The sequence below is a fragment of the Heptranchias perlo genome, chromosome 30, assembly GCF_035084215.1.
Source record: "Heptranchias perlo isolate sHepPer1 chromosome 30, sHepPer1.hap1, whole genome shotgun sequence".
NCBI classification, from domain to species: domain Eukaryota; kingdom Metazoa; phylum Chordata; class Chondrichthyes; order Hexanchiformes; family Hexanchidae; genus Heptranchias; species Heptranchias perlo.
The window spans coordinates 14,676,622-14,689,195 of NC_090354.1; the positions used below are offsets into that span (position 1 = coordinate 14,676,622).

Consider the following 12,574-nt stretch of genomic DNA (forward strand, 5'->3'; position numbering starts at 1 on the left):
GAGCAGTGGTCCTAATACCAACACCTGGGGGACACTGCTGTATTCTTCCCTCCAGTCTGAAAAACAACTGTTCACCACCATTCTCTGCTTTCTGTCTCTTAGCCGATTTTGTATCCATGCTGCCACTGCCCTTTCAATTTTGCCTTGATAAAAGGTTTTAAAAAAAATTATTAATATTCATCAACTCCAGATATTTCTTTGACCACTTTCTAACATTTATCATCTTGCAGATATGGAAAGGAGGAAGGATATTTTGAAAGCTGAAAAAGCTCTTGTATGCAAAGGGTTAGAGAATTATGCAGCACTGGAGCAGAAAGTGCAAAGTACCCAGCATGTCAAAACCTCCCTTGTCGTAAAAAGAAGAGATCTACAATAAAATTGACTACAATACATATGTCAGCCAAAAGTCTAGGTTATAACTACATGTAGCAGGAAATATCAATATAGTGGTTAGAGGTTGCAAAGCCAGACAGGAATTAATGAGGTTAGAAACAGTCAAAACAACACCTACATCACGAATTTGAGTGTAAGACTGGCCGTTGTAGTGGAGTAGTGTTTCTGTGTGAAAGATCTTGCAAAATAGTTTGGTGTGTCTACATTCAGAGGAGAATGCAACAAAAACCACCAACATTTCTAAGATGTCATTTCATTGTTGGGGTTGGGATGCGAGTGCAAAAATTATTTTCAAATTCATTTTTAACAACTGAAATTAAAATATGAAAATCTCATTCAAAAAGTTCACCCTGCCCAGATATAGTGTATGAAAAGCTCATCGTACCAACAACATGGTAGTTCTGCATCAATATTTCCAGAGAGGCTGTTGTGGAGTGTTCCCGGAAATGAGCCTTCCTGAACACTCCTTAATCCGATGATTACTAATCCTTTCAGCATACAACAGGATAACTTCAGGTGGACTTATTCCACTTCAAACCAAATGAATTCTACATCGAGCAGAGAGTGACTGATTTGGTTTGTACTTTAATCACATGATGTAATTTCTCTTTGAGAACTGGTAGCCCCAGGAAATCTAGAGCCTCCTCATTTCTGATGTTGAAAGTTCTGCAGTTTGACTTTTCTGAAGTTCACATACAAATGTCAGGCTGAGTTGGACCAGCTTGGTTAATCACTGTCCGAACATGGCAGATCAATTCACAAAGTTGCGTTCATTCAGGTTCAGGTTTGTATTAAGACAAATGAAATTCAGAATATTTAAATTGCATAAAATATTCAGCATTTGAATTGAGAAAGCTCCCAATTGCATGGAGCTGTACATGTTCTAAACAAACAATTACACTAAAAGTGCAAGCCCTGACCAACTGATTTTATTCAAATTTTCCAAAATGTACAAATTGCCTGGTTTTGATATTTTCAAATTAGTTTGGTGATGTGGAAGTTCAGGGTTGTTAATTTTTTTCTGTAAAAGACAAAACAAACTGGGGTTAGAAATGACAAACATTCAAAGTTTCATGATAGAAAACTTTCCCACACAGATACTAGATTCTACATTCCTGTCAATGTAGTACACAAGAGTAAAAAATGGCACTTGAACATTAATTAAGTCACTCCTCTCAGTTTTATATTTTCTTGTAGGATTCACAAATATTCAAATTCACAAACAGCAAATACTGCTAATGATCTTCAAACATCTTCACGGGTCCCAGACAGTGGTATTAGTGGTAAAAGATTGGCCTACCCACATCTCCACTAGGGATAAAGGACGAGGCAAAAGACAGAGATGTTCTGGTAGTGGAATGAGGCTGAAAATCTACGTGAGGAAGATCACACAGACGCTATGGCAGCCTTAGACAATTGCACTCTTCGAAACAGAGCAAGTGCAAAGTCTCAGTGAGCAAAATTGAGAAAAAAAATTAGTTGGTAAAACAGCTGTGAAGCCAGAATTCAGCAAGCAAAGTTTGGGGACTCTTCAAAGCTCTAAAACTCCTCATTTCTGTCTGAATCAATGACTGAAGGAGCAGCTGCGCCTGTTTTTTATGGGTCTAACTTTCCCACAGTGCAGTTGTGGTGTAAAAGCAGGAAACTCCCAGGCACAGCACTCGTGGGGCTTGGACAGGTGAATCATCAAAGCTGCCAAAAAGATTGCGGAAACTCACGTTTAGTGCATTAATGGCGCATATGCGAGATAATGTACTAGCCACGAGTTTCCTCAATCCTTTTTAACGCAGTAATGGCATAAGTGTTGAAGCTACACGGTCCAATAGCTAGGCCATGTGAGTTAGATCCAAAGATAGTGCCTTGTTGAATAATTTCTCTTTGTTACTCATTACTTCAGCTATGAGGAACTCTAAATCTTGCTGACTGAGATGAGTATTTCCTCTTCCTCAAGACTCAGTGCTGCTCAAGCATCTCATGTCTCCTTCAACAACTTAACGTTTCCATGTCTTGTCCTGGAGACCACTTAAAGCACACACATAATTGGCAAATGCAAAAGCTTTGATGTAGTTTACATTGAAACTTTACAGTATACTGTTTTCCAATAGCAATGATTCCCAGAAACATAATTATAACATATTCATAGTGGTATGAAACTCAGGGCACGTGTTGAATGTGATTTTCCATACTTAACTAAATTGGTGGGCCCCACCAATACAAAGATTGGCAGTGATCTGTATACTTTGTTCTGTTGCCATTAAAAAGGGTAAATAATCTCATAAGACATGTTATTGTTTAGAAATAACAAATTTGACCATCTACTTTTAAAGGAAATTGAATTTACAAAAAATAAACCTAAAAGGATTCTGTTATGTTTTAAAAAGGATAATTCACCTCTTAAATGTAGAATCTTTCCATTTGTTATGTGTTTTGACACTTAATGTGTAGATCAAACAGAATCTCTCTAGAAGAAAACCTTTTTAAGTAAATAATGCTTTTGTATAAAACACTGCACTTTTTTGTTCTGTGCAAAAATGCCCAGAATGCTTCTGATTGAAAGGTCACAATAAATAGGCAGAGGCAGAGGAAACCTCAACTTAAAAACCTTAGTGTTCACAGAAAGAAGGAAATGAAAACAGTCTCTATGCAAAATGGCAGAAATGCAGAGCTTACTTCAACAAGACATCCCTGTAGCTAGACAAGCTCTGGTGGAAAACTACACAAACCTCCAACAAGTAGCAGAATACTGTGAGAATAACTATGTACAGGTATGTGAATTAAGTTAGTTATGTATTTGTAACTATGACAATCCTAACCATAGCTGCAATGCATTCTCTATACACTTGGACTGTATATCTTGTCTTTCATATTCAATAACTTGTACTTCTGTATTAACTTTGCTGTAGCCCAATGGTCATATAATTCTCTGAAGAATAATACTAATTAATATACTAGTCGTAACATTTTATACTGTTACTAGTTCAACCTGCGAGAGAGTCTAGACTCAAGTACCCTAACCAGATAAACTGAAAATTTAAATTCCAAACAAATACTTGAAAGTTAGAATCTGAATTGAAAGTAGACAGTTAACATATTTATTAAAAGGTATCAGAAATTATTTATTCACTTACAAAATCGGAAATATATTTGTCAAGCTCTGTTTTGAGAATTTTGAACAATGCAGATAAGCAAAGACTTTCGTGCACTAATATACCTTCCTTAGCTCTGCAGTGCACTGTATTGAAAGGCTGGCAGTGCAACATGCTTCTGGTTTTCATGCAGTTGTGTGCTTTGCATTTCAATACTTGTGGCTAATGGATACACATGGAAATTAGCTCAATGCTTTTTGGATTATAACAATTGGAAAAAAATGCATGGATTTTCAAAAGTTTATACACTAGATTAGGACAAAGTAAATTTTCATGTACTAAAGAAAGACACAATAATTATTGCCATAAATCTTGAAGTAATGATATTGAATGTTATGGTTAGATTGCACGATGTACAAATTATTTCAAAAAGACATCACAGTTTGGTATGGTTACTGGTTTTTTAATGTTCATATTTTAATGATATTTTCTTCCATAGACTTTTTAAAAAAATCAGTGGAGCATGAATTATTTACATCATGGCCAAAAACAGAAGTAATTCAACTTCCTCAATACTAACAATGATTTCAGGAAACTGAAGCTGCCAGAGAACTTTGCACTAATTTGTAACACAATGCAAAGTTGAGCTGGGAAACAAAGTTCTTCCAAGTTCTACAGTATTGCTGTGACTTTGTTTACTCACTTGTAACTGTTAATTCTGAAATGTTGTCCATGACAAAACATTTTTAAGGTTTAAGACTAGTGCCCAGAGATGAATGCTTACTGGCTGCTCGTAAACTAGAATGATAGTGGAAGTCAGAGGTTTCTGTTCTCATTGCTTTATCAGCATTTGGAAATTTCACTTTAAGCTGAGTGTTGGAAATGCAGATATTAACATTTCTGCTTGATGTTAATTAGAATAAAAAAGCTGACTTTTTTTTTGGCTTTTTCAAGTCACAAGGGGTGCTATTTTAGAACAAATGACATTAAAGCACATATTTTATCCATCTAGAACAATTTCCCCTTACATTTCTGATGCATTACATTTCTGATATGGAAAAGTTGTTCAGCTAATAAATAAGGATTTTTCTTTTTGGGTGAAGCGTACTCTCAATGGTTTATTATTAGTTTCCACTCGCAAAGTTATGAAAATAGTGTGCTGGCCACCTTGATGTATCACAATCAATATAAATCTTCCAATGGGGCTATTTCCATGAAATTGCTATGAAATGACTAATTTCATATTGACAAGTGTGCTTACCTTTTTATTGCAATGATTAACATTGTGAATAGACTTCGAGGATGGAGGATTGTGGCTTATTTCTTTGGATTGTTCTGATTGACATTTGTTAATTATACAATTGTGCCAAATTTGGAGCAGAGTGAGTCTGGGATAGACTGTACGCTGGCAGATCAAATCTTTACAAATCAAATACTCCATTCTCACACCATCTAGGGTTTCCTGCTGTTATGAGTTTGGTAGGAGCACAATGTAAACTCTCTGCAACTCAAACCCAGTATAAGAAAACAATGGTGTCATTAATAAGTAATGTCCTCATTTTTAGACCTATGTACTGGCATCAGGTATTATACACTGTCAAAAATTCACTATGACTTAACATGCTACATGGGTTCTGCTGATATTTATCCTGTTGCTATTGTCCACCTTGAAAACGTTGCATAAAATTCAGCATCATGGCGGATTTCCTGTTGATGAGGACCAAGTAAACAGGAGCGATCTAGATTCAACTGTTGGCTATTTCATAAAGGCCTTGAAATTAGCCTGTGTGAAGATAGGCATTTCAAACACACAAATTAACTACTCTGTTAAAGGAATTGCACATAAAAGCAATAAGTGTCTGTGTGCTGAGCTTTACACAACATCGTTTCAAAACCAATGTTTCCTATTTCAGACTGAAAATCAGAGAACCAATTGTTTGGTGTATAAGAACCAACAGAATGGTGCCTCAATGATCGATGGGAACCAATGTCTCCAGGCACAAAGTGCTTAATCTCTATTTCAGAACTGATTAAACCCTATAATTACACTTTTTAAAAGTGCAGAATGCAGCCCAATCTATGGGTTACAGTGTCAATTAATAACTCTTTAAATCAGTGTAAAGCATGCAGCAATTTCAAATTAGGCTCTTTGACATAATTGAACTTAAACTTGCTTCTTTCTCCATTTGATCAAACTATTAGTAATGCTGATTCAGGGAATTCTTGATGTTGTGACATTTTATCATTGCAGAGATTTTATTATATTGTGTACCACTGTACTTCCAACATTATACCACATGTTAATCTATGGACAATTAGAAGAACATTGCTTAATTTAAAGTATAAAAGATATTTGGTGAAATTTAAATTAATGTTTGAAAGCAAAAGCATTTTGATAAGTTCCACTAAAGGATTTTTTCTACAGTGCATTAAGTTTGTTTTTAATGGGGAGTAGTGCCAGTTGAGTTACCCATTCACCGAATTTGGTATTCTGTCCAAAACTTTTGGATGAGGTGTTAAACCGAGGCCCCGTCTGCCCTCTCAGGTGGATGTAAAAGATCCCATGGCATTATTTAGTAGAAGAGCAGGGGAGTTATCCCTGGTGTCCTGGCCAACATTTATCCCTCAACCAACATCACTAAAAAAGAGATTATCTGGTCATCACATTGCTGTTCGTGGGACCTTGCTGTGCACAAATTATCTGCTGTGTTTCCTACATTACAACAGTGACTGCACTTCAAAAGTACTTCATTGATTGTAAAGTGCTTTGGGAGGTCCTGAAGTCACTATAAATGCAAGTCTTTTTTTCTTAACTGACTCCCCAACCAGACAAAATAGTAATTTTCTATTCACCCTATCAAAATTTTTCATCATTTTTTAAAAGTCTATTAAATCTCCTCTTAGCCCTCTCTGCTCCAATGGAAATAGCCCCTGTATCTCTAGTCTCTCCTTATTGTTATAGGGCTAGAAATTGGGCTGTGCAGCGTCTGTTGTTTCGGCGTTACATGGCCTCCCGAAGTGCCAAGATGGCGCCTTGGCTGCGCACGCATGTTTCCAGCGTGATGTGAGCTGGACGCTATCTTGATATCGGTATTAGCGCATGTGCAAATACTGAATGCCGGCAGCATGTAAAGTAACGAGAAAATGGATACAATCAGCATGCAACGCTAATTTAAAGTGATAGACACCATTTTGGGACTTAACGCTCAACTCAATGCACAGTCTTAACTATGACCATTTGAACATGTCTTAGAGTGCCTGGAGGACCCCCCCCACCAGTGCTATTTAAAGGGACCATGCAGGATTTGCAGATTAGTGGCAGGATTATTGCTTCTGGCGGCTGATGCATTTGTAGCTGTTTTTGGAGGTCTCCTATACTTGAATACTAGGACGCAGGGACATAGCCTAACATTTAGAGCCAGGACGTGCAGGAGTGAAGTTAGGAAACGCTTCTACACGCAAAGGATGGGAGAAGTTTGCACCTCTTTTCTGCAAACGGCAGCTGATGCTAGCTCAATTGTGAATTCTAAATCTGAGATTGATAGATTTCTGTGATCCAAGGGTATTAAGGGATATGGGGCTAAGGCGGATACATGGAGTTGGATCACAGATCAACCATGATCTCATTGAATGGTGGAACAGACTCGAGGGGCTAAATGCCACTGCCACTTGCTGCCTCCCGTTGTGCGCCACCTTCTCCTGCAAGAAAGCGGGACGTGTGTCTGGGTGATGTGCCTGTCATGGTTGAATATGCCAGTGTGTGTGGCCTGTGAGTTGTGGGTGTGCGGCTTGCAACAGTGGTAATGTGTAAGGATGAGAGGAAGCATCTGATTGGCAGAGTTGAGTATTGATTGAAAGAGTTTGTTGGTATGTGGGTGATGGGGGTGTAGTGTGTGGAGCAGTGGATGTGGCTAGTGGTGCAGTTGGTAGGAGACGCCACTTGGTAGTTGACCTCACTCACCTTGACCACTTGTGTCAAAGCATTGAACTTCTTCCTGCACTGTATCCATGTTTGTGGTGATATGCGCCTGGCATTGACTTCGTCCCTCGCTGCCTCCCACTGCCTTTTGGGCATTTAACTGGAGGGCTTCTTGCCCTCCTGCGGATATAGGATGGCCCTCCTTCTGTCCACCTCTTGCACCAAGGCCTCTTGTGCATCATCAGGGAACTTTAGTGCACACTCTCTCGCAGGCCTGGATCGACAGACTCAGATCGGCAGTTTGGTGAGGTCTGGCGTGCAGATTGGAGGATGTGGGATTTAGTGGTGCGCAAATTTTATTCAATGTTTTAACATAACTCAACAGCTTGTAAACATAGGGACAGAACCTGCATCTGTGTTTTACGTGTACGATGTCTGATTTCCGTTCAGACTCCGTGCAGATAGTGGACTGTTATTTTTAGCGAATAGCAGGTAAGTGATTTTAAGAGACATCCTCCCTTTAAGAGCTTGGGGCTCCCTCTGCTGGTGGAAAGTGTGAATTGACTTCAATCATCGTGCAAGGCCTGGATTTCAACACTGCTTGAAGGTAAATACTGAGGCCGGACAAAGTTCTCGTCCTGCCTACGCAGGGGCCATTGAGCGCAGGTTAATAGCGGATCGTGCTACCCGCGCCCAATAATTGGCCTTATCAAATTTTTTTTCCCCCCCATAGTTTTCCATCCCTGATTTCATAATGGTGAATCTACGCTGCACCTAGGCTTTAATGTCCTTTCTCTACTTGGGCACTCAAAACTCCACACAGTACTCAAACTTTAGCCTAACCAATATTTTGCATAAATTTATCATTATCTCTTGGCCCTTGTACTTTATGTCCTTATTTACAAAACATGAAGTGCTCCTGGTCTTTTCTTATTACTTTATCTATCAGTACTTGCACTTTCAAATAATTATATATTTGAACCCCTTGGTCTCTCTGTTGACCCTTCAGTGTCTTTCTATTGAGTTTACTCTCCAATTCTTTGTTTTTCCTCCCAAAATATATTATCTCACACTTTTCCACATTAAATTGCATCTATTGCCTGTGCCCATTTTTCTAACTTGTCTGTGTCCTCCTGAAGTCTGTTACAGTCCTCCTTGATATTTGCCAAACCACCTGAATTTGTTTCACCAGGAAATTTCAATATTGTGCCCCTCCATTTGCATGTCTAAATTTTCTATCAATGAGAACAAAAGTGCACCCAGCATTCCCTCTAGTGTACACCATATGCAACCCTTCTCCAATCCAAACACTTATCTTTTGTTTCCTATCCTTCAACCAACTTTCCATCTATGCTGCTACATTTCCTAAAATACGATATGTCGTATTTGAGCACATACTTCCAGTTTCTGGTGGAAGTGATGCTAGAAAACTGGAAACAATGCAATAAAACCTGGATCCAGTGTAAGGATTCCCTGGCCAATATGTCGGAGTTTGTGGAGGACATAAAGCTATAGTATATTTCAACCCATGCTCACTGCAAGCTGAGCTGCCCACTGGGAATGTGGGATCATGGAATTACTCCAAATATCATTGAGGGACAACATATATAGATGAGGGATATTAATGTAGGGAAATATTACCTGGGAGAAGCCCTAAGATGGAACCCTGGGGCACATGAGTGATCACAGTGTGGACACAGAAGGAGAAACAATTGTAGGAGACGTGCTGGCTATGTTGGGTTAAATAGGACTAGATCCAAGAGACAGCAGTGCCTTTAAGGTGGACAATAAGGAGGAGCGATTGTAGAGGAGGATGTTTTTGAAGGCTACAGAGAGGCAAGGAGGAATAACACACCACAGTCAAAGTCATACTTAATGTTGTTGGTAAGTTTGACCAGACTGGCCTTAGAGCTGTGGGCAGGATTGAAAATGGATTGAAGGGATTTGAAAAGGAGAGGTGATGGAGTTAGGTGGCAATGGAAATTTAGAGGGGAAAGGAAGGTTGGAGGTGAAACTGTAGTTGGAGAGGATGGAGGGGTTAAGAATGGGTGTTTAAAGAGTGAGGTGATTATAATAATTTTGAAAGTTGGAGGAAGAATGACTGAGGCTCGGAAGCAGCTGACATTGTTAGTAAACATTTGGTGGGAAGAGAGCCAGAAGAATAGTTGAGGGGGTCAAAGGTGTAGAAAGGAGATCTCATGGAAGAGATGAGTCTAGTCAATGAAGAGGTGGAGTTAGGGAAGAAGCTATAGAGAGTTGTATAATCAGAACTGGAGTTGGGAGTGAACTGAGAGTGGTTGGAAAGGACAGAGGTGCTGGAGGAGGCCGAGACAGAAGAGTGGATAGCCCCAATTTCTAAAACAAAGATATGCATGAGCTCCTTGCAACTGGCATCAGATGGTGGGGGTAGTGGGGAGTTCAGAGGAGGTGGCCAGCAATGAAGAAAAGGAGTTTGGGACAAATCTTTCCCTGCAGGATAGTCCTGGAGTGATGGGATGATTTAACTGTCGAGTGAGAACGGCAACTTTTTTTAGGTGGTTCATATGATTTGGAGGAAGATAGCTAGGCCGGTCAGATAATAGTGCAATTGAGTTTGGAGAAACATTAAGGATAATGTTTGTTGGAAAAGGAAAGGACTATATTTTCAATATAGCTTAATCTTTCATATGTTCCAATCCCTTTTAACAACAACTTCTTACTTTGGCAAATTAAGTGGTTCTTATCAGTTGAACCATGTGTGAAGATTAGAATTAATTTAGTGCTAAACTTTCAATTTTTGTGAATACTAAATAAACCAATAGTTTAAGCCGTCTGGATTTGTGGGTTCAGGTCATTTGCATGATCCAGGTACTCCCCTAGTGCAGGCCCACCCAGAAGCAGGGAGGGAAAGTCCATCACTGCTGCAGGCCAGGTGTCCCTGTAAGAAGAAAAGGGACTTTACTTTGGATCATGTCTGGTTCTTGCAAGAACCAGACATGATCCAAAGTAAAGTCCCTTTTCAATTGAAGAAGGGCTGACTGTTGGTCCACTTCTTCTGGGAAGCCATCAAAATGGGTGCCCATCAAAAAACAAAGAATAAAATGAGGTTGGAGGGACAGAAATCCCTTGCACTGCCTCATTTAAATTACTCTACTCTCCTTGGAGGTAGCTCCTGAAATCCTAGGGCAACATAAAAGAGCTGAGACATTTCATCATGGCTCTCTACTCCTATTTCTTATGCTTTGTGCCCAGGGAATAAGCATTCCCAGTGTACAAATTATAGGAAAATTACCCCTATAATTATAAAACATTATAAATAGAATACATTATGGTGAGCCGCAAATTGGAGTTATTACAGCTTCACCACTTGTGAAAAAGTAATATTCTTCTCCCTCTACACATACGAAGTAATTAAGTGCGAAAATGAAATTGTATTTTCATAATGTTCTGCCCTACTAGCTCCAATACAAAACCATTAGTGTGCACCGCAACAAGGTTCCTCCGAAAAGAACATTAATGCTAATTCTAAATATTCTTACAAATAAACAAGTGATACTTGTTTTCCATGATTCCCGTAGAAATGGATTTTTACAAAACTATTTGACTACAAAATATGACACTACATGAACACTTCTCATTGTCTGGAGAGAACACTCCATTCCAATCTTAAAAGCTGTCCCTAACTCAACTTTATGGGTGATCCCCTAAAAGAATGTATTTCTATTACAGGCTCAAGACAAGACAAAAGCTCTTCAGGAGACCAAGGCCTATACCACCCAATCTCTCGCGAGTGTGGCTTATCAAATCAACACTTTGGCTCAGAAAGTACTCAAACTGCTGGATCAACAGGCTTCTGAGCTCTCCAAAATGGAGTCTTCTATCAACTATATATCTCAGGTGATGATAAATCTTCGTTCAATCGCCATTCCTTTTCAGTTATTTTTTTTTCATTTCCCAAGATTTCAAATTTCAGAGACTTCTAGTAATGAGGGGAGTCGGGTGGTGGGGGGGTGCAAAACTGGAACCCATTACGTCTGTTTTATCGTGAGTGCCCAAACATGCCCAAATGGCACTGGAAATATGTCCATATTGGGTCGGGCGATATTTAGGCATCCCTGGTCGCTGCCTCTTGCATGTGCTAATGAGGGGCCTATCACCTGTCCCATGACCACGCTGTGAAGTTTGGCAGCACTGAGCAGAGAATGGGGCCAACATGTTCTGCTTAGTTTTTGAGGTTCTTCTGCAGTCTAATCAACAGTTCATAAAGAGATCGCAGTAAGCTGTCAATAAAGCAATACGTTTTTTTGTTTTTAACTTACTAAGTCTTTAATAAACATTGACTGATTTTGGTAAGGCAAGCTAATTTTAACCAATTGGTTTTTAATGAGAAAAATGTATTCAATGGTCTATTTTTAGCAGCATTTATTCTTAGCCTATGACATACAGATTTGTACAATGCACCTGAATAGACTTTCAACAGATTAAACGAAACGTAAAAGCATTTCTAAATCAGTGGGAACTTCATACACTGAATTAATGCCATTTAAGGAATCCAAACAACTCAGATAATTGTCACAGTAACGTTATTGGGTTAATTCTTAGCCACGAAAATATTGTGATATTTGCTGGAACCGAGGGTCACTTGTAGAGAATCCCATGTCCTATTTTAAGTATCAATAACCTTTAGCAAGCTCTGTTAGCCAACAAAAGAGAGAGGAATGTCTTGTTTACTTTTCAAGCTCAAGTGAATAAAACAACTGGTACTTCATGGCAATGAAGAGATGTTAGTGAAGTGAGTTTCCCACAGGGTCTCAAAGAGCTTGCAACGTGATTCTGAGGCTACGGAGGGATAACAGTTGATGTTTTCTACAGTGGCTAATGTAGGGTGATTTTGAAGCCTATTTTGACAGTGTATAGTGTTAACTCCTGTTCTGTGAATCCTCCACAAATGGATTACATTTGGTGATGGTGAGGCCTCAAAGGGTTTCAAATCTGCAGCTTCAGGAAACAGGGCTGAACAGAGATAAAAAGAAATAAAAAATTGAAATCTGCAATACAATCACAAAATGCTGGAAATACACAGCAGAACCATCAGTATCTGAAAAGGGGAAAGAAAGATTATCGTTTCAGGTAGAGACCCTTCATCAGAACTGAGAAAGGAAGATAGGCCAGCCCCTTTATAGGAGTAATCAAAACG

General features: G+C 39.1%; 1 protein-coding gene across 1 annotated transcript in view; it reads left to right on the forward strand.

The window, feature by feature from the left end:
- Positions 1-3,012: 3,012 nt before the first annotated feature.
- The window catches only part of LOC137299942 (abl interactor 1-like), a 37,142-nt gene continuing 27,580 nt past the window's right edge, over positions 3,013-12,574 (forward strand). Inside the window, exons 1-2 of the mRNA XM_067968958.1 lie at positions 3,013-3,158; positions 11,107-11,274. Of these exons, the coding sequence (XP_067825059.1) occupies positions 3,042-3,158; positions 11,107-11,274 (285 nt within the window). The 5' untranslated portion in view covers positions 3,013-3,041. The remainder of the gene's footprint in view (positions 3,159-11,106; positions 11,275-12,574) is intronic.